Source organism: Chiloscyllium plagiosum, chromosome 17 (assembly GCF_004010195.1).
Source record: "Chiloscyllium plagiosum isolate BGI_BamShark_2017 chromosome 17, ASM401019v2, whole genome shotgun sequence".
NCBI classification, from domain to species: Eukaryota; Metazoa; Chordata; class Chondrichthyes; order Orectolobiformes; family Hemiscylliidae; genus Chiloscyllium; species Chiloscyllium plagiosum.
In genome coordinates, this window is record NC_057726.1 from 53,568,870 (window position 1) to 53,588,962 (window position 20,093).

A 20,093-nucleotide genomic window follows, 5' to 3' on the forward strand; every position below is an offset into this window, starting at 1 on the left:
CTTCATCTGCGTTCTCTGCTTGGTGACTATATCAAGCAAAGACCCAGGGATGAAATTTCCCAGACTCTGAACACTGTGGTTAATGGTGGGGCTGTTGTGAAATTTTTGATTAGATTACTTACAGTGTGGAAACAGGCCCTTTGGCCCAAATCCACACCGGCCCTCCGAACAGCAACCCACCCAGATCCATACCCCTTCACCTAACACTATGGGCAATTTAGCATGGCCAATTCATCTAACCTGCACATTTTTGGACTGTGGGAGGAAACCCATGCAGACATGGGGAGAAATGTGCAAACTTCACACAGACAGTTACCTGAGGCAGGGAATTGAACCCAGGTCTCTGAGCTGTGAGGCAGCAGTGCTAACCACTGTGCCCACAAGATAAGAAAGATAAGAACCTTGCAGGTGAATAGTGAGAGGTCTACTTGTATGCTTGCTATCTCATTATTACTTAATCTCACTTCACTTACACACAAGTTGCTAATTTTCCAGGCAATGGAGAGAATTTAGACAATAGCAATTCCTGACAAGAAAATCTGAGTAAGTACGTATTGCTTGCTGACATCTTTTACAGACCTGCATCTTGACCAGCGTTTCCAATATCTCAGGGCATGATTCAAGGGCAGCGATCACCTGCATTCTTTGCCCATGCAGGTTGGTATCGGGCAAGCAACAATTTCTTCAAACGTTCATGGCACATCTTGGACTCACTTATAATGTTGCACTTTGGAGTTCACTGACACTTTACATTGCAATGCTTCTGCCTGGTCTCTTTGTGTCCAGGGACGGGCATTAGACTTGAGCATCTCAGTGCATCTGGAGGCTCAGATCTTGCTCTATGAGCACTTTGCACCTACTTGATTACTCACAGGATGTCTACTTTACCCTTCCTTTTTGTGCATTGCTGGCTTGTTCAGAACTTACAGCCTTTCTGTACTTCTGTGTTGTCTTGCCTTTCAGTGCAGACACAAAGCCAGGCCATGTTTTCCAGCAATGAGTAGTCAAGGAGGTGAACATACAGCAGGATGGTACTGTGATACATCAATGTCTCACGTGCAGTATGTAACAAACGATTCCATACCAAATACACTGAATGTCAGGGTTAGGGGTTCTGTATCATTGCATTTCAGGGAGTGGGTAATGGTCAGTCCTGCAGGCCCTGTGCAACCAAGCTGGGGATTATCAATAAGTCAGTCAGGGAGCTACACAGAGAGCAATCAGGGGTGTGCTCAGTTATCACTCAGGGCTGTCCTTCCAAGTTGGAAACGTTGAGCATATCTTGAATGCATTTGGCAGGACAGATGGTGAGTTGAACTTTCCTTTTGTGGAGGAACTTCAAACTAGGACGCACAATTTAATAACAAGGGGTCTCCCATTTAATATGGAGATGAAGAGAAAATGTTTCATTCAGAGGGTTGTTAGTCCGTGGAATTCTTTTCCCTAAAGAACAGTGGAGGCTGAGTCATTGAATATCTTCAAGGCTGAGTTAGATTTTTGAGTTAAGGATTATGGAGGACAAACAGAAATGTGATCTTCAGGCTGCAGATGAGCCATGGTGTTATGAAATGGTGGAGCAGGTTTGAGGGGCTTAATAAACTAGTCTATCTCTAGTTCTTGTGTTCTAGCAACCATTCTGCCACTTGCCCCTAACTCAACATTCTCTGACCTTATTTATTAGTTTCTTATGGGCCATCTTATTAAAAATGCAGATAATTACATCTACAGTATGACTGTTGTCTGTGTTTATGCTTACTCTAGTGCTTCATGTAGAACCATATGACCAGATTCTCCACTTACCTAAAATATAAGTAGTACATAGGTGGGTGATTAAGTTATAGACATAAGGAACATTTCATGGGTTGTTCTAAAATTGATTATTTCAGAAGCTGACACTGATGCTAGCAAATTCATCAGCTTTTCAATGGGAGATGAATGAAAAAAAATAGAATTATTCCTGATTGGGAGTGATCTGTGCTGCAAGTGCATTTTGGTGCTAGTTGAAGATAATATCTCTTTTTCAGATGATTTCCCTCCATAGTTAAAATAAGTTCCTGACACTCACTGCCCAGATGCTCACATTAAGAATTTAAAAATCACACAACACCAGGTTATAGTCCAACAGATTTAATTGGAAGCACACTAGCTTTCGGAGCCACGCTCCTTCATCAGGTGATTGTGGAGGGCTCGATCGTAACACAGAATTTATAGCAAAAATTTGCAGTGTGATGTAACTGAAATTTCACTTGAAGAGATGGGAAGAAAACTAGAGGGGAAAACAAAACTGTTAAATGAGCAAAATGAATATGTACACTGAGTTTATAAGCTAAGGAATCACCAGCAGAATTATGGGAAAACTATAGTAAAGTGGGATTACTTGGATAACTGTTTTTCAAAGGTCCAGTACTCTGTGTTTTCTACGTTGTAAGTGGCTCCAATGAGGGCTTGACCTGACCACAATGTGTTCCACACAGCAGCTGAATGCTATTTGTAGAGTGCAAAACATAGTTCCTGTTAACTTAATCCTGATAAACAACTCTCTGATCCCCATGGAAACACATGGCATTTATACACTTCTTTATGGTGAATTTCTTCAGCAGGATGCAATAACACAGGAAATATGAACAAGAAATATATAGCCCAGTGGGCCCCTTCTGATTCTATAAGAAGTGCCCCATTGAATGATCAGTCATGTTCAGTAACAAACTCTGACAGGCCACGGGAAGCTATGGATGTGTTTATTCACATTTCCATGGAGATACACATCAACACTTCCAAATAATGGGCATTCATAGATTCAAGCATGTTTTCAGTACAGCATTTATTGTCAAAAAGGATATCTTCTCTCCAGATGTAATCATCACAGCCATGCCCTATTTGGCAGAAGACTAGGGGCTTTTATGTTTTGCTGTATTTTGATGGGCAATCCAAAAGCTTCAGTCAACTTAAAACATTTTGTGTTTCCAAGGTCATTCAATTACTCTAGACGCTGATTTGACAAACAATCTAGTAGCTTATCAGTGAAGAATCACATTTCTGGCTCGCACCAGGTCAGATCTCTGTAGAACTGTAGTTTGAGGTATCTAGCGTAAGAGTCTTTCTCCATCAGAGTCTGCACTTTACTCTGTGTGGGGTCAAAACAGGACAATTTCTTTGGCATGATAAATATGTGTTGCTTCCATTATTTATGGGTGATTGAATACAATGTATAATTTAAGGTATTACTCATATTCATTTAGTAGGTTGTTTGGATTGCACAGTAATTGAATTGGGGGATTTTTAAACCTATTTTTCTAATCAACTTATTCAGAGATTTTATTACACTTTTTGGAGCAGCTGGGTCTTGTACCTGGGCTGCCTGGTTCAGGAGTAGGACACTACCACTGTGCCACAAGAGGGCTCCGATAATTGAATTGTATTACAGCTATGATAATACAGGTACTTCCAAATCAGCTAACTACTCACTTAACAACCTTGAAAAGAATAACATTTCTTAATCCAGCTGCTGTGTATCTGTGGAAATGGGATTAGTCAGAGAAAGGAAAGTAAGAGCTCCTGTTGCTGCCTAAAAATCTCTAATGGATGGGAAGAACATGGAACAAAAAATGTATTGCTTTAAGATATCTGTCCATAAAACAATTATCTTGGAAACTTGTCAAGATGTAGCAGTCAGAGTGATTTTATGCAGCTGCCAGTCACTGGAACAGATAGGTTTAAAAAATTAGTTTTATCTCATTTATTCTGTTGGATTTAGTATCAGCTATATCTCCTGTACACCTCTCTGGCTGTGTCACATTCAGGGTTATGCCTATATTACCCAGTATCTACTTATAAGGTAGTGTGAGCCAGGGGGATAACAATAATTACTCTCGGGACTAAATATCATGATCCTTGCCTCTGTCTTCAAGTGCATTTCTCCAGCCGTCTGAATGTATCAATTAGATGAGGTCAGACGCAAACCATTAACCTGCCTAATTTCATGGTGAGAAATTCATGGGATCAATTCTGTGAGCTTCTACTGAATCCCACAATGAATTTATTAATAATTTAGACTAGATTTTCTATAGCATAGTAGGATGCCATTCAGCTCAGTGTGTGTGCAGCTCCCCAAATAAGCATCTCCTATATTTATTTATTTTCTCCTTGTATCCTAGCAAACATTCCTTTCAAATAGCTGTCCATTTCCTTTAGAATTTTCAATTGAACTTTCCTCCAACACAATTTCTAATGCATTCCACTAGGTGCTTGAAAACATTTTCCCCATATCACTTTTGCTTCATTTACTAATTATTTAAATTTGGGCTCTCATGTTTTGATCCTTGTACAATTGGAAAGAATTTCTCCTGTCTCCTCTTTGAATACTTCCATGAAATCTCCTCTCAGCCCTCTGCTCTTCCAAGAAAGCAGTCCTAAATTTTTCAATCTATCATAACTGAAATTCCTCATCCCTGGTACCATTCTCATAAACCTCTTCTGCATTCTCTCCAATGTCTTCACATCTTTGCCAAAAAGTGAAGCTCCCAAGAAACAATACATCGGCTAGGGCAAAACTGTGTCTTATATAAGTTTAATATAGCCTTTTCTTTTTAAATCAGTCACGGCAAGTGGGTATCTGTCTATGTCAACATTTATTGCCTGGAAAAGTGCTTCTTGAACTGCTGCAAACTTTAGTGTGTAAATATACCCACAGTGCTGTTAGGATGGCAATTCCACGACTTTGACCCACCAACAGTGAAGGAAAGTGATGTCGTTCCAAGTTAGAATGGTGTGTGTCTTGGAGGGAAAGTGCTCCTTTCATTTGCTGCCTTTGTCCTTCTGGATGGTAGAGGTCACAGGGTTAGAAGTTTATGTTGAAGGAGCCTTGCTGAGTTACGACAGTGTATCTTGTAAATGGTACTGCTGCATTGTGCATTAGTAGTGCAGATTCAGTGTTGAATATGGAGAATGGGTTGCCAGTTAAATGGGAAACTTTGTCTTGAATGATGTTGAGCCTGTTGCGTGTTGTTGGAGCTGCATTCATCCAAGAGAGTGAAGAGTATTCCATCATACTCCTGACTTGTGATTTGTAGATAATGGGCAGACTTTGGGGAGACAGGAGTTACTCACCTCAGAATCCCCAGCCTCTAACTTGTTCCTGTATGGCTGGTCCAGCTCAGATTGTGGTCAATGGTAACCCCTAAGATGTTGTTAGCACAGTATTCAACAATAGCTATATAATTGAATGTCTTGAGGTGACAGTTAGATTCTCCCTTGTTGAAGATGTTAACTATGAATGTTACTTGCCCCTTATTAGCCAAATCCTGGACATTGTCCATGTCTTGCTGCATACAAACACAGACTGCTCCAGTGCACGAGGAGTTGCAAGTGTAGCTGACCCTCCTTGCTCTTGTCAATATTAATGTAAACTGGGATGCTGTAATATTTCTTAATTGCTCTCTCAATCTGCAGCTTAAACCAATGAGTTAACTGTGCTCCTGTATCCTCTTTAGAAATGTATCCTTTATTTTATAGTCGAGAGTGTGGTGCTGGAAAGGCACAGCTGTTCAGGCAGCATCCGAGATGCAGGAGAATCGATATTTTGAAAAGTCGATTCTCCTGCTGCTCAGATGCTGCCTGACCTGCACCACACTCTCAACTCTGATCTTCAGCATCTGCAGTCCTCACTTTCCCTTTGTTTCATAGTATATCTCCATGTTCTTTGTACAAAAATGAATCACCTCACACTTCTCTGCATTGAACTTCATCTTCCTCACAGTTTACCATGCTTCCAAGTTTTGTATCATCCACAAAGTTTGAAATTGCTCCCTATACATCACAGTCTAAATTATTAATAAATTCATTGTGGGATTCAGTAGAAGCTCACAGAACAAGAGAGGGTTAAATTGGACTTAATCAGATTGGGGAAAACATAATGGGACTTGATTAGATCAGGAGTGAGTTCTTTGCAGTTACTTACAGGGCAAGAATAACAATTTTGTATTGCTAAGTGGGGAACTGATTATAGAGGAAATGTGTGACTTTTAAAATGGTTGAAACTCTTAAAGTGAACAGCAGGGGGCCACTGCAAGATTAGTGTCATGTGATGTGAAGTACTTAATTGAACAACCGCTGTTAACTGGAGAGATCAGTGCCATTGTTATAGAAATTAACAAATACAGTTATACCCAAAAGGACAGAAACCACAAGGGTATAAGAATGTGAGTCGTGATTGGACAGGTAGCAGCTGTCTTACAACGTCTATGAAGCTACCATATCTTTGCAATTGTTTTGTACCATCCATGTAACTGCCACACTTCTGTAATAAAGACTTAAGGAAAAGATTGTGTAGTTCCCATGACAGGTTATTCCTATTATCAGGAAAACAAATTCCCTACAATTCAGGCATAGTTGGCAGGATCGCAAGAGGATAAAAGGGGGAGAAGACCACTTTACTCTAATCGGTGCCTAGAGGTAAGGATTCCTCAAAAGTTTCAGGTGGAAGTGACAGTCCGAAAATGTCCCCTGTCTGATGCAATCCAAACTGCAAAAGAATTTCGGTTTGAATCTAAAGGAATGCACAGGTCTGGGGCAGCAAAGGACAGGAAAGGGAAGACTTTGTCTCCGACTCTTAGAGAATATATTGAGCAATGATTCAATCCATTTAACACCTTAACTAAAATCGTCAAAAGTATAGAACCTCCATGGGACAGTGATCTTGCATGATATAAAATGAGTTTGGGGAAAAAGAGCCCGTCTGAAAGATAAAGAAAGGATGGTCGCTGTGGTCTGGATGTAGGTTTGCTCACTGAGCTGGAAGGTTCATTTCCAGACGTTTCGTCACCCTACTAGGTAACATCTTCAGTGGGCGTCAGGCGAAGCACTGCTGATAATTCCTGCTTTCTATTACTATGTTTGGGTTTCTTTGGGTTGGTGATGTCATTTCCTGTGATGATGTCATTTCTTGTGGTGAAGTCATTTCCTGTTATTTTACTCAGGGGGTGGTAGATGAGGTCTAACTCGATATGTTTTTTGATAGAGTTCAGATTGGAATGCCATGCTTCTAGGAATTCTCATGCGTTTGTTTGTTTGGCTTGTCCTAGAATGGATGTGTTGACCCAGTCGAAGTGGTGTCCTTCCTCAACCGTATGTAAGGATACTAGTGAGAGAGGGCCAGGTCTTTTTGTGGCCAGTGGTGTTCATGTATCCTGGTGGCTAGTTTTCTGCCTGTTTGTCCAATGTAGTGTTTGTTACAGACCTTGCATGGTATTTTGAAAGTTACATTAGCTTTGCTTGTTGTCTGTATAGGGTCTTTCAAGTTCATTAGCTGCTGTTTTAGTGTGTTGGTGAGTTTGTGGGCTACTATGGTGCCAAGAGTTCTGAGTAGTCTGACAGTCATTTCTGAGATGTCTTTGATGTAGGAGAGTGGCTAGGGTTTCTGGACGTGTTTTGTCTGCTTGTTTGGGTTTATTGCTGAGAAATCGGTGGATTATGTTCATTGGGTACCCATTCTTTTTGAATACACTATATAGGTGATTTTCCTCTGCTCTGTGTAGTTCCTCTGTGCTGCGGTGTTTGGTGGCTCATTGAAATAATGTTCTGATGCACCTTCGTTTGTGGATGTTGGGATGATTGTTTCTGTAGTTCAATATTTGGTACTTATTTGTTGTTTTCCTGTAGACTCTCCCCAACATCAAAGACATCTCAGAAATGACTGCCAGACTACTGCCAAGAATGAACCTTCCAGCTCAGCAGGCAAACCTACATCCAGAACCTCAATCTGAGCTACAAATCTTCTCAAAACTTGCTTTGGTCACTGTGTGTAATGCAACAGCTTAAATAGTGACACGAAATAATTAAAAAATCGAATCATGATAGAGAAGTCAACAACCTAAAAGACCAATTAAAAACAGTTTATGTAGAATTGAAAACCACTAAAGATGAACTGATTAAGGCCAATAAGGAATGTATCAAAAATACATCACCCACACTACCTCTGTATCCAAACGCCCTGTTCTATCCAACCTCTGTAGTGCAACAGCCCCTCTGCACAAGGGCTCAGGTACAACCCATATTATGACTAGTGCTCAATGCCCTGAAGGGAGTTCTGAGACTTATAGTGGCTCAAAAGATGATGTCGCTGGAATACAAATACTTTTCAGTGATAGGCATGCCAATGGATTTTGGTTGGTTCCTCTGGCCGCAGAGGTATAACCATGATTTACTTTTACCAACACCAACAGTATACCTAAATGCGTTTGCTGCAGAACTTTCACAGTAGCCCTATTGCATTCCATATGGCTTTCCAAAATCTCTTGTGGGAACTGCCTCCAATGGCATCCACACTCATTCAATAAGTGGATGATATTGTAATAGCATTCCAGCCTGAAGGACAACATAGGGAGGATTTAGGTGTCCTCTTTGACCATTTACACTCCTGTGGCCATAAGGCAAACCTTACGAAACATAAATTGCCCAAGAAGAGATGTTATTCTTGGGACAAAAGACTTCTTCAGGAAAACGTGAAATAACTCAAATGCTGTTAATTATGCCTCCCAACAGGTTGCAGTGGTGTGGGGTGATTCTCCTGAAGATGGATACCACATAGTCCCTGACACCTGGGTCTCTATCAAAAAAGTACACAAAGAAGCGCTGGTGCCAAGTGTGAAGGCCTGTATCAATCCTTCTGACAGCACAAACAGCCATGAACGTGCAATATACGCATCACACGTGTTACGGACTTGGCCAGACAACTCCAAACATTTTTAAGCAGGCAGCCCAGATGATAACTTTGCAATTTGTTTCAGAAGTGTACAGTAAAAATTACCCGGAGTAAGTTAGCTAGGTTGACTACCAGGTTTTAAAACAGACAAAACTTTATTCACAAAATTACATAATAAAACACAAATAAGAAAATAAAGAACCCCTACAGAACTCAGTCCATCCAAACTTGACTTAATTATACTATTCTGAATATACCCAACAGTCCCAATAAGCAAACCCCCTTAAAAACAGTAGAAATGGAACACATGCTTACAGGTTGAAGTTAGAAGGGCAGAGAGAGAGAGAGAGAGAGAGTTTGTTTTCATACAGCTACTGTTGAACTCCCAACCAGTTCTGGACTGAACTAAACTGTTCAACTAGAGAGCTGACCACTCCCCTTTCATTATACAGTCACTTCTAAAACATGATCACTTTGGCCTGAAGTCTCATCTGTTTACATATAAACAAAAAGGCCTCTAGATACCCTTTAATCTCTGTACGAAACCAGACTACTCGGCACTGAAAGCGGTTTACTACCCTCTGAAAAAAAAAACCAAGGACCTATTATCCTTGAGAAAAGGAACAAATTTTAGAAAAAAGAAACCAGCTTTGTGACACACATAAACTCCTCCATCATGAAAAACCTTACTCTGTTTGTGGGACTTGCAATTGTTCCAATCTCTCTGGTAACATGTACTTCCATTGCAAAGGGTAAGTTGAATGTTAACAACTTTTTTTGTTTATCTTATACATACGTAAGGAAAAATAATGTATTCCTGCTTTGTATGTTTGTGTTCAATTTTTCAAATGTTTTTTGCTTTGTGTATGTAATGATTCTTAGTTAATTATTAAGAATAAAAAAGGGGGAGTTGTGGGATTCAGTGGAAGCTCACAGAACAAGAAAGGGTTAAATTGGATTTAATCAGATCAGAGAAAACATAATGTGAGTTGATTAGATCAGGAGTGTGCTCTTAGCAACTACTTACAGGGAAAAATACTGGTTTCATGATGCTAAAGAACTCCTTTGGATCAGGGATGAGTTCTTAGCAGTTACATACAGGGCAAGAATAGTAGTTTTGTATTGCTAAATGTGAAATTGATTATTGACGGAATACATGACCTTTAAAATGATTGAAGCCCTTAAGTGAACAGCAAGGGGTAACTGCAAGATTAGTTTCATGTGATGTGAAGCACTTCGCTGAACAATTGCTGTTAATCACAGAGATCAGTTTCAAGTGCCATTGCTATAGAAATTAACAAATACAGTTACACCCAAACCACAGAAACCACAAGGGTATAAGAATGTGAGTCGTGATCGGACAGGTAGCAGCTGCCTTATAACATCTAAGAAGCTACCGCATCTTTGCAGTTGTTTTGTACAATCCATGTAAATAGGAAAAAGTGAGGACTGCAGATCAGAGACAAAAAGTGTGGCACTGAAAAAGCAGGCAGCAGCATCGGAAGAGCTGGAGAGTCAACATTTCAAGCATAAGAACATTCCTGATGAACAGCTTACGCTCAAAACATCAACTCCCCAACTCCTCGATTGCTGCCTGACCAGCTGAGCCCATCTACGTAACAGCCACACTTCTGCAAAAAAGACTTAAAGAAGACATTGTGTAGCTCCCATGCCTGGTGATTCCTATTATCAGGAAAATGAGTACCCAACACCCATCAGGGCAACCGATCAAGGGTACCCTGACTGACAAGTGAACATTAAAAATGTGAAAGAAGCATTGCAGAAAATCTCAGTGTTACCAAAGGTTGAGGTCTTCCTCATAAGAATAGAAGAGCATTGTAAAACAACTTATGATGTGGAAATGCCTCCTGATGAAGGAGAAGCACTCCAAAAGCTAGTACTTTCAAATAAACCTGTTGGACTATAACCTGGTGCTGTGTGATTTTTAACTTTAAACAACTTAACCTGTGAATTTTCTTTTTAATGGCTTAAGTCAGACCCACTCCTGGCTGGTCCTCCTTTTAAGATAAAACAGAGAGGTCAGAAGTCAAGTCTGGCTACAAGCTATGGCCATCAAACCTGCTCAAAGCTCAGGAAACTTAATCCTATTTGTGGATTCATCTTTGAATTTTGGAGCTATGGAAAATGGATATATCCTAAATTCAAACACTGAGATCTGCCAGGAGAAGTCACTCGAGATATTGAAATTAGTGGTAACTTGAACATTATTGCATTGAATTTGTATGGACATTCCCCAGGGTTTCTGGAGGTATGACTAGTTGAACTTATGGAGAAAAAGCAAATGTTCAGAAGAAATAACTGCTGCAACATATGCACCTGGAAAAACTTAGCACTGCACAGGATTCTTGCCAATGACAACAGGGATACCCCACTGCTAACTATCTAAGCAAGTCACTGTACTGCCCTGACATCTGTTCTAAATTGCTTGACAGGCATACAAAGTATATGCATCACAAGCTAAGTGATTTCCAAACATTCATGCACACACTTGAAATTTGTATGGTCCCAGCTGATGATAATACTGAACAAGTGGGGTCCCAGAGGGAAACCTGGTTTGATAGATCATACATTTCAATTTTTTCCCAAGAATGTCCTTTATAGATACTCAATCCCAGTGAAGTCCGAGACCTATTTTAACTTTCATTATTCTTTCTACTGTTGATCCCCCAGATACTACTTTCTAGTTCTGACAGCCTAGATTCCTTTTCAGTTTTGACAATTTTCAAACATCCACACAAATTCTCATAGCTGGGATCTGACTTTTCCAGTAATAAAATCAACTGAGAGTGTAACAATCAATCCAATAATTCTGAAGTACTTATTACTTATAAGCACCATAATTCCTTGCATTATTTTAGGAGATTCCATTACAAATGTCTAAGACTGTTATTGAAATTTAATGCTCTAACCACACAACTTTAACATAAGTTTACATAAAAAGCAAAGACCATTTACAGTGGATAATTTTGAAGTACATATGTGAATGAAAATGAATACCATGATGAAAATGAATTTATGACTCTTATATGTTGTGTTTACCGTAAATATATTTTATTACTGTAAATGTAAAATAGAAACAGCGATAAGAAAGAATTCTGTTCGAAAATGAAAATATGTTTTAAGGATGCCTTTTTACCATCTTTATCTTTGGGAGATTGCAGTGATAAAAGTATATGATATGTAATGACTTGGAATTTGGATTTTCGAGTAGACGTGAAATACATTTGTGGTTTCAGTTCTGTCAAGATAACTTTTTAAGAGGTCAGAAAGTTATTTGGAACAGTGAACTATATGTTTCGTTTTCAAAAAGCATGTGATTGAAGTTTAATGCCTCATTCAGATACCTGTGACATCTGGAAAAATAATGGAATTAATTTGGACATTCTTGATAACTAACTCTCATCATAATCTTTGAGCTTTGTTGTGATATATTGAAGATGTAAATTGGTTTATTCCCAAACTATTCGTTATTTCTTTGAATATTTGTGACATATTGTATTTCTGATCTGATTGTATTTCTTTGGATAATCCGTATTTTGTAAAATAATTAGCATTTTCACGACTATTTTTGCCATGCTGTTTCTCTAAGTCACACCTTCAGGAAATCTTGTTCAAACATCTATAATTGTAAAAAGATATTGATTTCCACTCTTGATTTTAGATAGAGTTCATACATAATCTATTAATACCCTACTCAGTGGTCCTTTGAAAGTTAGTGTTGGAATTAAAAGCATTGGTCTAGTTGATGATTGGGTTTTCCCAACTAATGGCAAAATGTAGTTGTATGTTTATGTACTCCTAGCCAATAAAAATGTTTTCCTATTTAGCATGTGTTTTCCTAATACCTAAGTGACCTGTCATTGGAATTTTGTGATCCATTTGTAAACTTTTGTTGTGATACTCAGATGGTCTAAATCTTAATGGGCTAATTCATCATCCTCATGGATTCATTCTTGAGGTGGTCTTCATTTTCTCTTTGTCTTTTAAATAACAAAACTCAGGCAATGGTTCTGATTCATTCTTGACTAAAGTGTTTAGTTTAACTCTCTGAATGCAGGATCTGTTTGTTGCGTTTTGTGTTAAAGAAGATGGACTAAACAGATCAGCATATTTCTCTTTTCCCTTGTCCATCACATTTAATTTTTCAAACGTTTAGTCACATAACTAAATTTCCAAATCTTTTCCTTTTTCATTGCTGACTCCTCTCGCTGCCTCATTCAATGGGGCAGAGATATGGTCATGACATATTTAGAAAACATTGCAAGATGTTCCTCCCGTGACATCTCAGTTTCGGTTACTTCTACTGGTTGTTTCACCATCCTCGGTAAAGCCAACATCTATGCATCAATCAGTTCATTTCCCAAAATAAAATCAATACGGATTTGTTGCAAAACTCCAAATACCACATTTCCATTTACTAAATCATTCTTAATGTGTGTTTCTTTTTAAACTGCTGTAGAAAGATGTGATTTGAAAATTTTACTTTAGCTTTAAAGAATACTTTTGCATCGTAGTACTGGTGCAACAGGAGCGCTTGTAGGTCAGCGAGCATGAGGGCAATGGGTGAGTGGGATTTGGCATGAGTTGGAATGCTAGCAGCAAAGTTTTTTAGATGAGTTGAAGTTAAAGTTCGCAACTCTGATTGGATGCATTCCTGGAGCTTTCATGACATGACTTCAAGATCCCGATGGTGTCCTGACTCCTGCCAAATTCCCACCATTAATAACAGAATGTTTTGGAGCTTTGCTTCCACTGGGAAATAAACAAATTCTTCCTTGCTTGGTTAAATAATTCTTTTCAAATAGCTTATTTTAGAGACAAAAAAAACTGCAGATGCTAGAATTCAAGGTAGACAAGCAGGAGGCTGGAAGGACATAGCAAGCCAGGCAGCACCAGGAGGTGGAGAAGTCAACATTTCAGGTGTAACCATTCTTCAGGACTGGAAGTGGATATAAGGGGAGCTGCGGATAAAGGGGGCGGCAGGAGCAGGGTAACGATGTGCGGATAGATGAAGGCAGGGAGAGGGTACCACCTGGTTGGTCAGTGGGAGCCAACCAGGTCACACCCTCTACCTGCCTTCACCTATCCCCACTTCATCACCCTGCCCTTGCAACCCCCTTTATCTGCAGCTCCCCTTACACCCATCCCCAGTTCTGAAGAAGGAATGCACCCAAAATAGCTTATTTTGACCTCAGTTGCAAAAGGTTAGGAGAAATTGAAAAAAATAAAATTCCTTGAATGCCCTGTCTGCTTTATTTCCCCACTGCTGGCTCCTCAGAGCTGTGAGCATCACAGAGTGGTAATCTATAATCCTTTCAGTCCCAGATCAAGAGGATGGGAGTTGTGAGGCAGTTTGAACAGACAAGCTTGCAGGGGTGGAGGCTGACAGCAGCAGGGACACTCTTTCTAGATACTGTGTTCTCTCTATAAAAATCGCTTCTCCTTATAATTGGAGGTAGCACTACTGATTGATTGCATCTTAAGGATCATCCATGTGGTTTTGAAATCTCCCATTTTCCTTGCCTTGAGGCAAGGCTGGCACTCACCCCAACCCCCCACACAACACAGCAGGCAACTGCGTTTGGGACATTGTTTGTGTCTCACCTTATAATATTTCCCCCCTGCATTATGGCGTCACAATGTGTCACTGATGTAGTAAAAATGCAGCAAGTTGGCGCCAGTGCGCCTGCCACTGGTGGCTCGGGACTCGCGCGGCGATCTCCTCTTCCTCTCCTCTCCATCTCCTCGTGCTCCACTTCTCCCGCTCACCTGCAGAGGGCGTGACGAGCTCACACACCGCCTCTCCTCCTGCAGCCCCCGCCCCCCCCATCCCCAACTTCAGCTCCGCCCCTACCTTGTCCCCGCGCCCGTTGCCCAGCAACCGGAAACACGACCCGCAGCAGCTTCCACAGCAACGGGGGGGAGGGGGCCATGGCCGTGCAGCAGCTCCGAGCATGTCTGAGCTCGCAGCTCTGTGATTTGGTCTGAGGTCGATTGTTTGGAGGTCAAGCTGACGAGGGAAGGTAGTGTTGTGAGACTGCGAGTCAGGGAGAGACCTACAAAAGGAAACAGATACTTAGTCGAAGAGGAGAAGGGGTGTAGAGAAAGGAAATGGCGGCGGTTGAGTTGGAAGCAACTGAAGAATGGATCAGAGACAAGGCCCAACTGAACAACCAAAGACTGGGTAAGAGTTGGAAATCCGGGGGCGCAGGATGATGCCACTGGCTTTCGGGCTAGGGATTCAGACGCAGCGAGTTGTTATCCTTCCATGGCAACCACTGTTACCCCCAGCCCATTTTTGGTTGAGCACGATCAGTTTCCCTGTGATGGCTTCCCTCACTCGGGGTTAGACATCAACTTTCACCCTCTCCGTAGATCCCTGGAGCTCAACAGGAACGTTTCCAGTGACGGCTGTTGCTCATTTGGTAAATGTGACATTTAGAAGTAACGCCCAGCAGCAGTTCACCCGCTTAAAGAATGAGACTCCACATGTAGTTGTTCATTTTCTGGGCTAGCGAGGTTGATTGAAAGCAATTACAACTCACACATTAAAATGATACTGGTGCTTTTAATTATTAAATTCACAATAGAAAGTTGTGTTCACAGTGATTTGGTGGTGAGAAAGCCATTCGGTTGTATCTGATAATACATCTGGATTTATATTAAAAATTATGGACAGTGGTATCTTGTGATGCAGTGGTGATGTCCCTATCTCTAAGCAGAAGGCCTGGGTTCAAGCCTCACCTGCTCCAGAGGTGTATCAAAATATCTCTGAGCAGGTTGGTTAGGAAATATCTGGAAAGTTATGTCTAATGCAAAATTAATGTGTTCATGAAACTCATGAAGGTCAATGGGCATGTTGTTTTCACAATAAGTGGAACGAATCACCCATAAAGTTGTGGTGCTGCATGTTGTTAGCCAATCTGTGTATTAACAGTGGTATTCATTATGCATGCTGTTAAATTTTACAAAAAATTCAGCCCATTATCTTTACCAGTCGAGAGTGTGGTGCTGGAAAAGCACAGTAGGTCAGGCAGCATCCGAGGAGCAGAAGAAACGACATTTCAGGCATACGACCTTCATCAGGAAGCTTTTCAGCCACGTCCTGAAGCAGACTCGCTACAACAGCCACATCTCCTTCCTCGGTGCCTGCTTATTGAACCAAATGGTCTCACATGGACTCCGGACTACATTCAGACCAATACAATTTGGACCTGAACAGCATAACCAGAATAATACAGATCTGAAAACGTCAGCAACGATTCTCTTTCCAGATCCTCCGCTCCTCGCTAGCAGCCATGCACTGCTACCTACTCTAATGCAGTCAGCTCTGCTTCAGCTCAGGAACACACTATCCCAGACCTGCAATGGACCCCTGCTGTTCTACATCCTCAGAAGAATTCACACGCTCAACAAATGTTTTTCTCCACTATATTGAACATAAAAGAACGTAAGTTAAACAAACCTCCATGTACTTACCTCAATACATGGGTTCCTCGACCATTTCAGAGCCTTCCCGGCCTCTGGAACTTCTCAGACACCATTAGCCACGCAGCTGCTCCTTCCACAACTGCCAGGGCGAATGATGACGTCACTTCTGCCCCCGCGCGGACCATAGTCACTGCCAACCACACCACCTCTGTGATTGCCACCCAGACAACCACCTCCATTATTGCCGGGAAGACACCCACCTTCCCTACCACCCCAGGGTCCACTGCTGCCTCCAGCACAGTCGCGATACCTACTCTACATATCACTTCCACACCCGCAGTTGCCGCCGCACCGCCCCTTCCTCCCCAAAATGTCACTCACTTGGACACGGATGATTCCATTGTCAACATCACTTCTGCCACCAGTGACGTCACTCATCGAGAACCAGACCGCAATGTTGCTGCCATCATGTGTGACATCATTTCTGCCCCATTTGTGAGTGTCACTCCTGACCCTATAAGCACGCTCACTCAAGTGACTGACTGCACCACCTCACCCAGCTCCAGCCCCACCCCATTCCAACCTTCCACCCAGACCTCCCCCTCACTGAGGATGAACATTTAGTCCTCAGCAAAGGCCTCACCTTCATCCCTGTATGCTCCCAGAGTAATGAGTTTGACGCACTTTGTGACGTTGAACGTTTCTTCCTCCGGCTCCGGACACACTTTTTCAATCAAGACTCCCGCCCACCCACTGAGGACCCCTCCTCTTGCCTCCACAAACCCCATCCACCTGGACACCCGGTGCTGGCCTGTTACCTGCCCTTGACCTCTTCATTTCTACTGACGCCATGACATTGACCGCCTCAACCTGTCCAACCCTCTCAGCCACTCCAACCTCCCACCCTCAGAACATGCAACCTTCCACTCCCTCAGCTCCAACCCCAACCTCACCATCAAACCCGCAGACAAGGGGGGTGCAATAATGGTTTTGCACACCGACCTCTACACCGCTGAAGCCAGGTGCCAACTCGCAGACACCACCTCCTACTGCCCCCTTGACCACGACCTCACCTCCCATCACCAAACTATCATCTCCCAGACCATTCACAACCTCATCATTTCTGGGGATCTCCCTTTGACAACCTCCAACCTCATTGTCTATAAGCCCTGCATTGCCCGTTTCCAACCCCTACCAAAGATTCACAAACCTGACTTCCCTGGTTTACCCATTGTCTCAGCCTGCTCCTGTCCCACTAAACTTATCTCTGCATACCTTGACACTGTCCTGTCCCCCTTAGTCCAGGAACTCCCTCCCTACATTCAGGACACCACCCATGCCCTTCACCTCTTCCAAGATTTTCATTTCCCTATCTCCCAAAGCCTCATCTTCACCATGGATATCCAGTCCCTGTAAGCATCCATCCACCTTGACGAAGGCCTCCAAGCCCTCCATTTCTTCCTCTTGTGCCGTCCCAACCAGTACCCTTCCACGGACACCCTCATCCACCTGGCTGAACTGGTTCTCACCCATCACAACCTCTCCTTCCAATTCTCCCACTTCCACCAAACCAAAGGGTTAGCCAAAGGCACCCGCATGGTGCCCAGCTATGCCTGCCTCTTTGCTAGGTATGTGGAACAATCCATCTTCCACAGTTAGACCGGCATCACCCTCCCCCCCCCCATCTGTTCCTCTGCTACATCGATGACTGTATCGTCGCCACCTCGTGCTCCCACAGGAAGGTTGAACAGTTCATCAACATCACCAACACCTTTCACTCCACCCTCAAATTCACCTGGACCATCTTGGACACCTCCCTCCCCTTCCTGGACCTCTCCATCTCCATCTCTGTCTCCAGCGACCGACTGACCACAGTTCCTAGTGAAGGGCTTATGCCCAAAACGTTAATTTCCTGCTCCTCGGATGCTGCTTGACCGGCTGTGCGTTCCCAGCACCACACTCTCGACTCTGATCTCCAGCATCTGCAGTTCTCCACTTTCTACCATGATCTTTTCCACACAGGTTGATTTTCTGAGTACATTAGCCATCTCTTTCAGTTCAGACTTTTTCACTAAATAAATTGCAATAATGGTACTTGTACAGGATAGACTGGGTAAACAGGTCATAGCTTAACAAAAGTAATAATTCAAAAGTAAATTAAAATTCTTGCATTTGAACTTTTTGCTTTTTTTTCAGATGAAGTGGAGTTTCTCTCATTGCAGGGAACCTACAGTGACAAAATTGTCTCTCTTGGAGATGCTTTTCTGAACTTCAAGAGACTCAAATCGCTGGATTTGTCTAGAAATTCCATTGTTAGCCTGGGGGTGAGTCTCCTGTTCATTCGTAGTAAGTAGGGATCTCCAATTTCCTATTTTGATTTGTGTATTATTCAGGAATTATATTTGTAAAATCCCTACATAATTATTAATCAATCTCTGCTGTGAATGTGATATAGAATTTACATAGTTTGAGGATCAATCATTATTTTACTTAGTTTAATGACATATCATATTAATGTCCAAGATTAGACAAACATTAAGAATAATTAATTCTACTGAAGTAAGCGATAAAAGAAATCCAACTACTGACTTCATACAGTAGCTAAGAATGTGCAATAAATTTGGTCTGAGCAGCATTCCATGCTTTCTAAGAATAACATGTAAAACTATAATCAGTAGAATTTCATTTGGTTTATGCTGTTGCCCTATTTTTAAAAATTCTTAGGTTGAGAAAGCTTGAGAAAAAAAAAACATTGAGTGGAAATTCCTGATTAGTCAGATTTATTGCAGATATTCTGGAATTGGCCAACATTTTTTTCATAATGTCTTCTGTATGGTTGTTGGAGTGAGTTAATTGGAGAGAAAATGAGCAGTGAAGAAGTTACAGAGTCATAGTCATAGAGAGGTACAGCACAGAAACAGACCTTTCGGTCCAACTCGTCCATGCCGAGAAGATATCCCAACCCAATCTAGTCCCACCTGCCAGCACCCAGCCCATATCCCTCCAAACCCTTCCTATTCATATACCCATTCAGATGCCTCTTAAATGTTGCAATCATACTAGCCTCCACCACTTCCTCTGGCAGCTCATTCCATAGACGTACCACCCTCTGTGTGTAAAAGTTGCCCCTTGGGTCTCTTTTATATCTTTCCCCTCTCAACCTAAAGCTATTCCCTCTAGTTCTGGACTCCCCGACCCCTCGGAAAAGACTTTGTCTATTTATCCTATCTACGCCCCTCATGATTATATAAATCTCTATAAGGTCACCCCTCAGCCTCTGATGGCCCAGGGAAAACAGCCCTAGCCTATTCAACTGTAGCTCAAATCCTCCAACCCTGACAACATCCTTGTAAATCTTTTCTGAATCCTTTCATGTTTCACAATATCCTTCTGATAGGGAGGAGACCAGAAGAGGAAAGATCACTTCTTAAATAGCACTAAGAAAAGACGATAAGATGAGATTGGCCATTATAAAAGGCATTAGATAGGATATCTAGAAACACTGATAACTAAAAAAAGCTGGAAATTTGTAGCAGGTCAGATAATCAATTAAAGTTGCAAGTCAAACCAGCAGTGTGAAAAGTGGCATCACACTGGATGGCACGGTGGCACAGTGGTTAGCACTGCTGCCTCACAGCGTCAGAGACCCGGGTTCAATTCCTGCCTCAAGCAACTGACTGTGTGGAGTTTGCACGTTCTCCCCGTGTCTGCGTGGGTTTCCTCCGGGTGCTCCGGTTTCCTCCCACAGTCCAAAGATGTGCAGGTCAGGTGAATTGGCCGTGCTAAATTGCCTGTAGTGTTAGGTAAGGCGTAAATGTAGGGGTGTGGGTGGGTTGCGCTTCGGTGGGGCGGTGCGGACTTGTTGGGCCGAAGGGCCTGTTTCCACACTGTAAGTAATCTAATCTAATCTAATCAGATCAGATATTTGAAGCACCAGAGAAAC

General features: G+C 42.0%; 1 protein-coding gene across 4 annotated transcripts in view; it reads left to right on the plus strand.

Moving 5' to 3' along the window:
- The first annotated feature begins 14,634 nt into the window (after window positions 1-14,634).
- The window catches only part of LOC122558483 (centrosomal protein of 72 kDa-like), a 99,015-nt gene continuing 93,556 nt past the window's right edge, over window positions 14,635-20,093 (plus strand). For 3 of the 4 annotated variants that reach the window (XM_043707115.1, XM_043707118.1, XM_043707117.1), the window contains exons 1-2: window positions 14,635-14,903; window positions 18,347-18,474. In XM_043707115.1, coding sequence (XP_043563050.1) covers window positions 14,831-14,903; window positions 18,347-18,474 — 201 coding nt within the window. In that variant the 5' untranslated portion in view covers window positions 14,635-14,830. Of the gene's footprint in view, window positions 14,904-18,346; window positions 18,497-20,093 lie in introns of all 4 variants that reach the window. The other variant, XM_043707116.1, reaches the window with a different exon arrangement.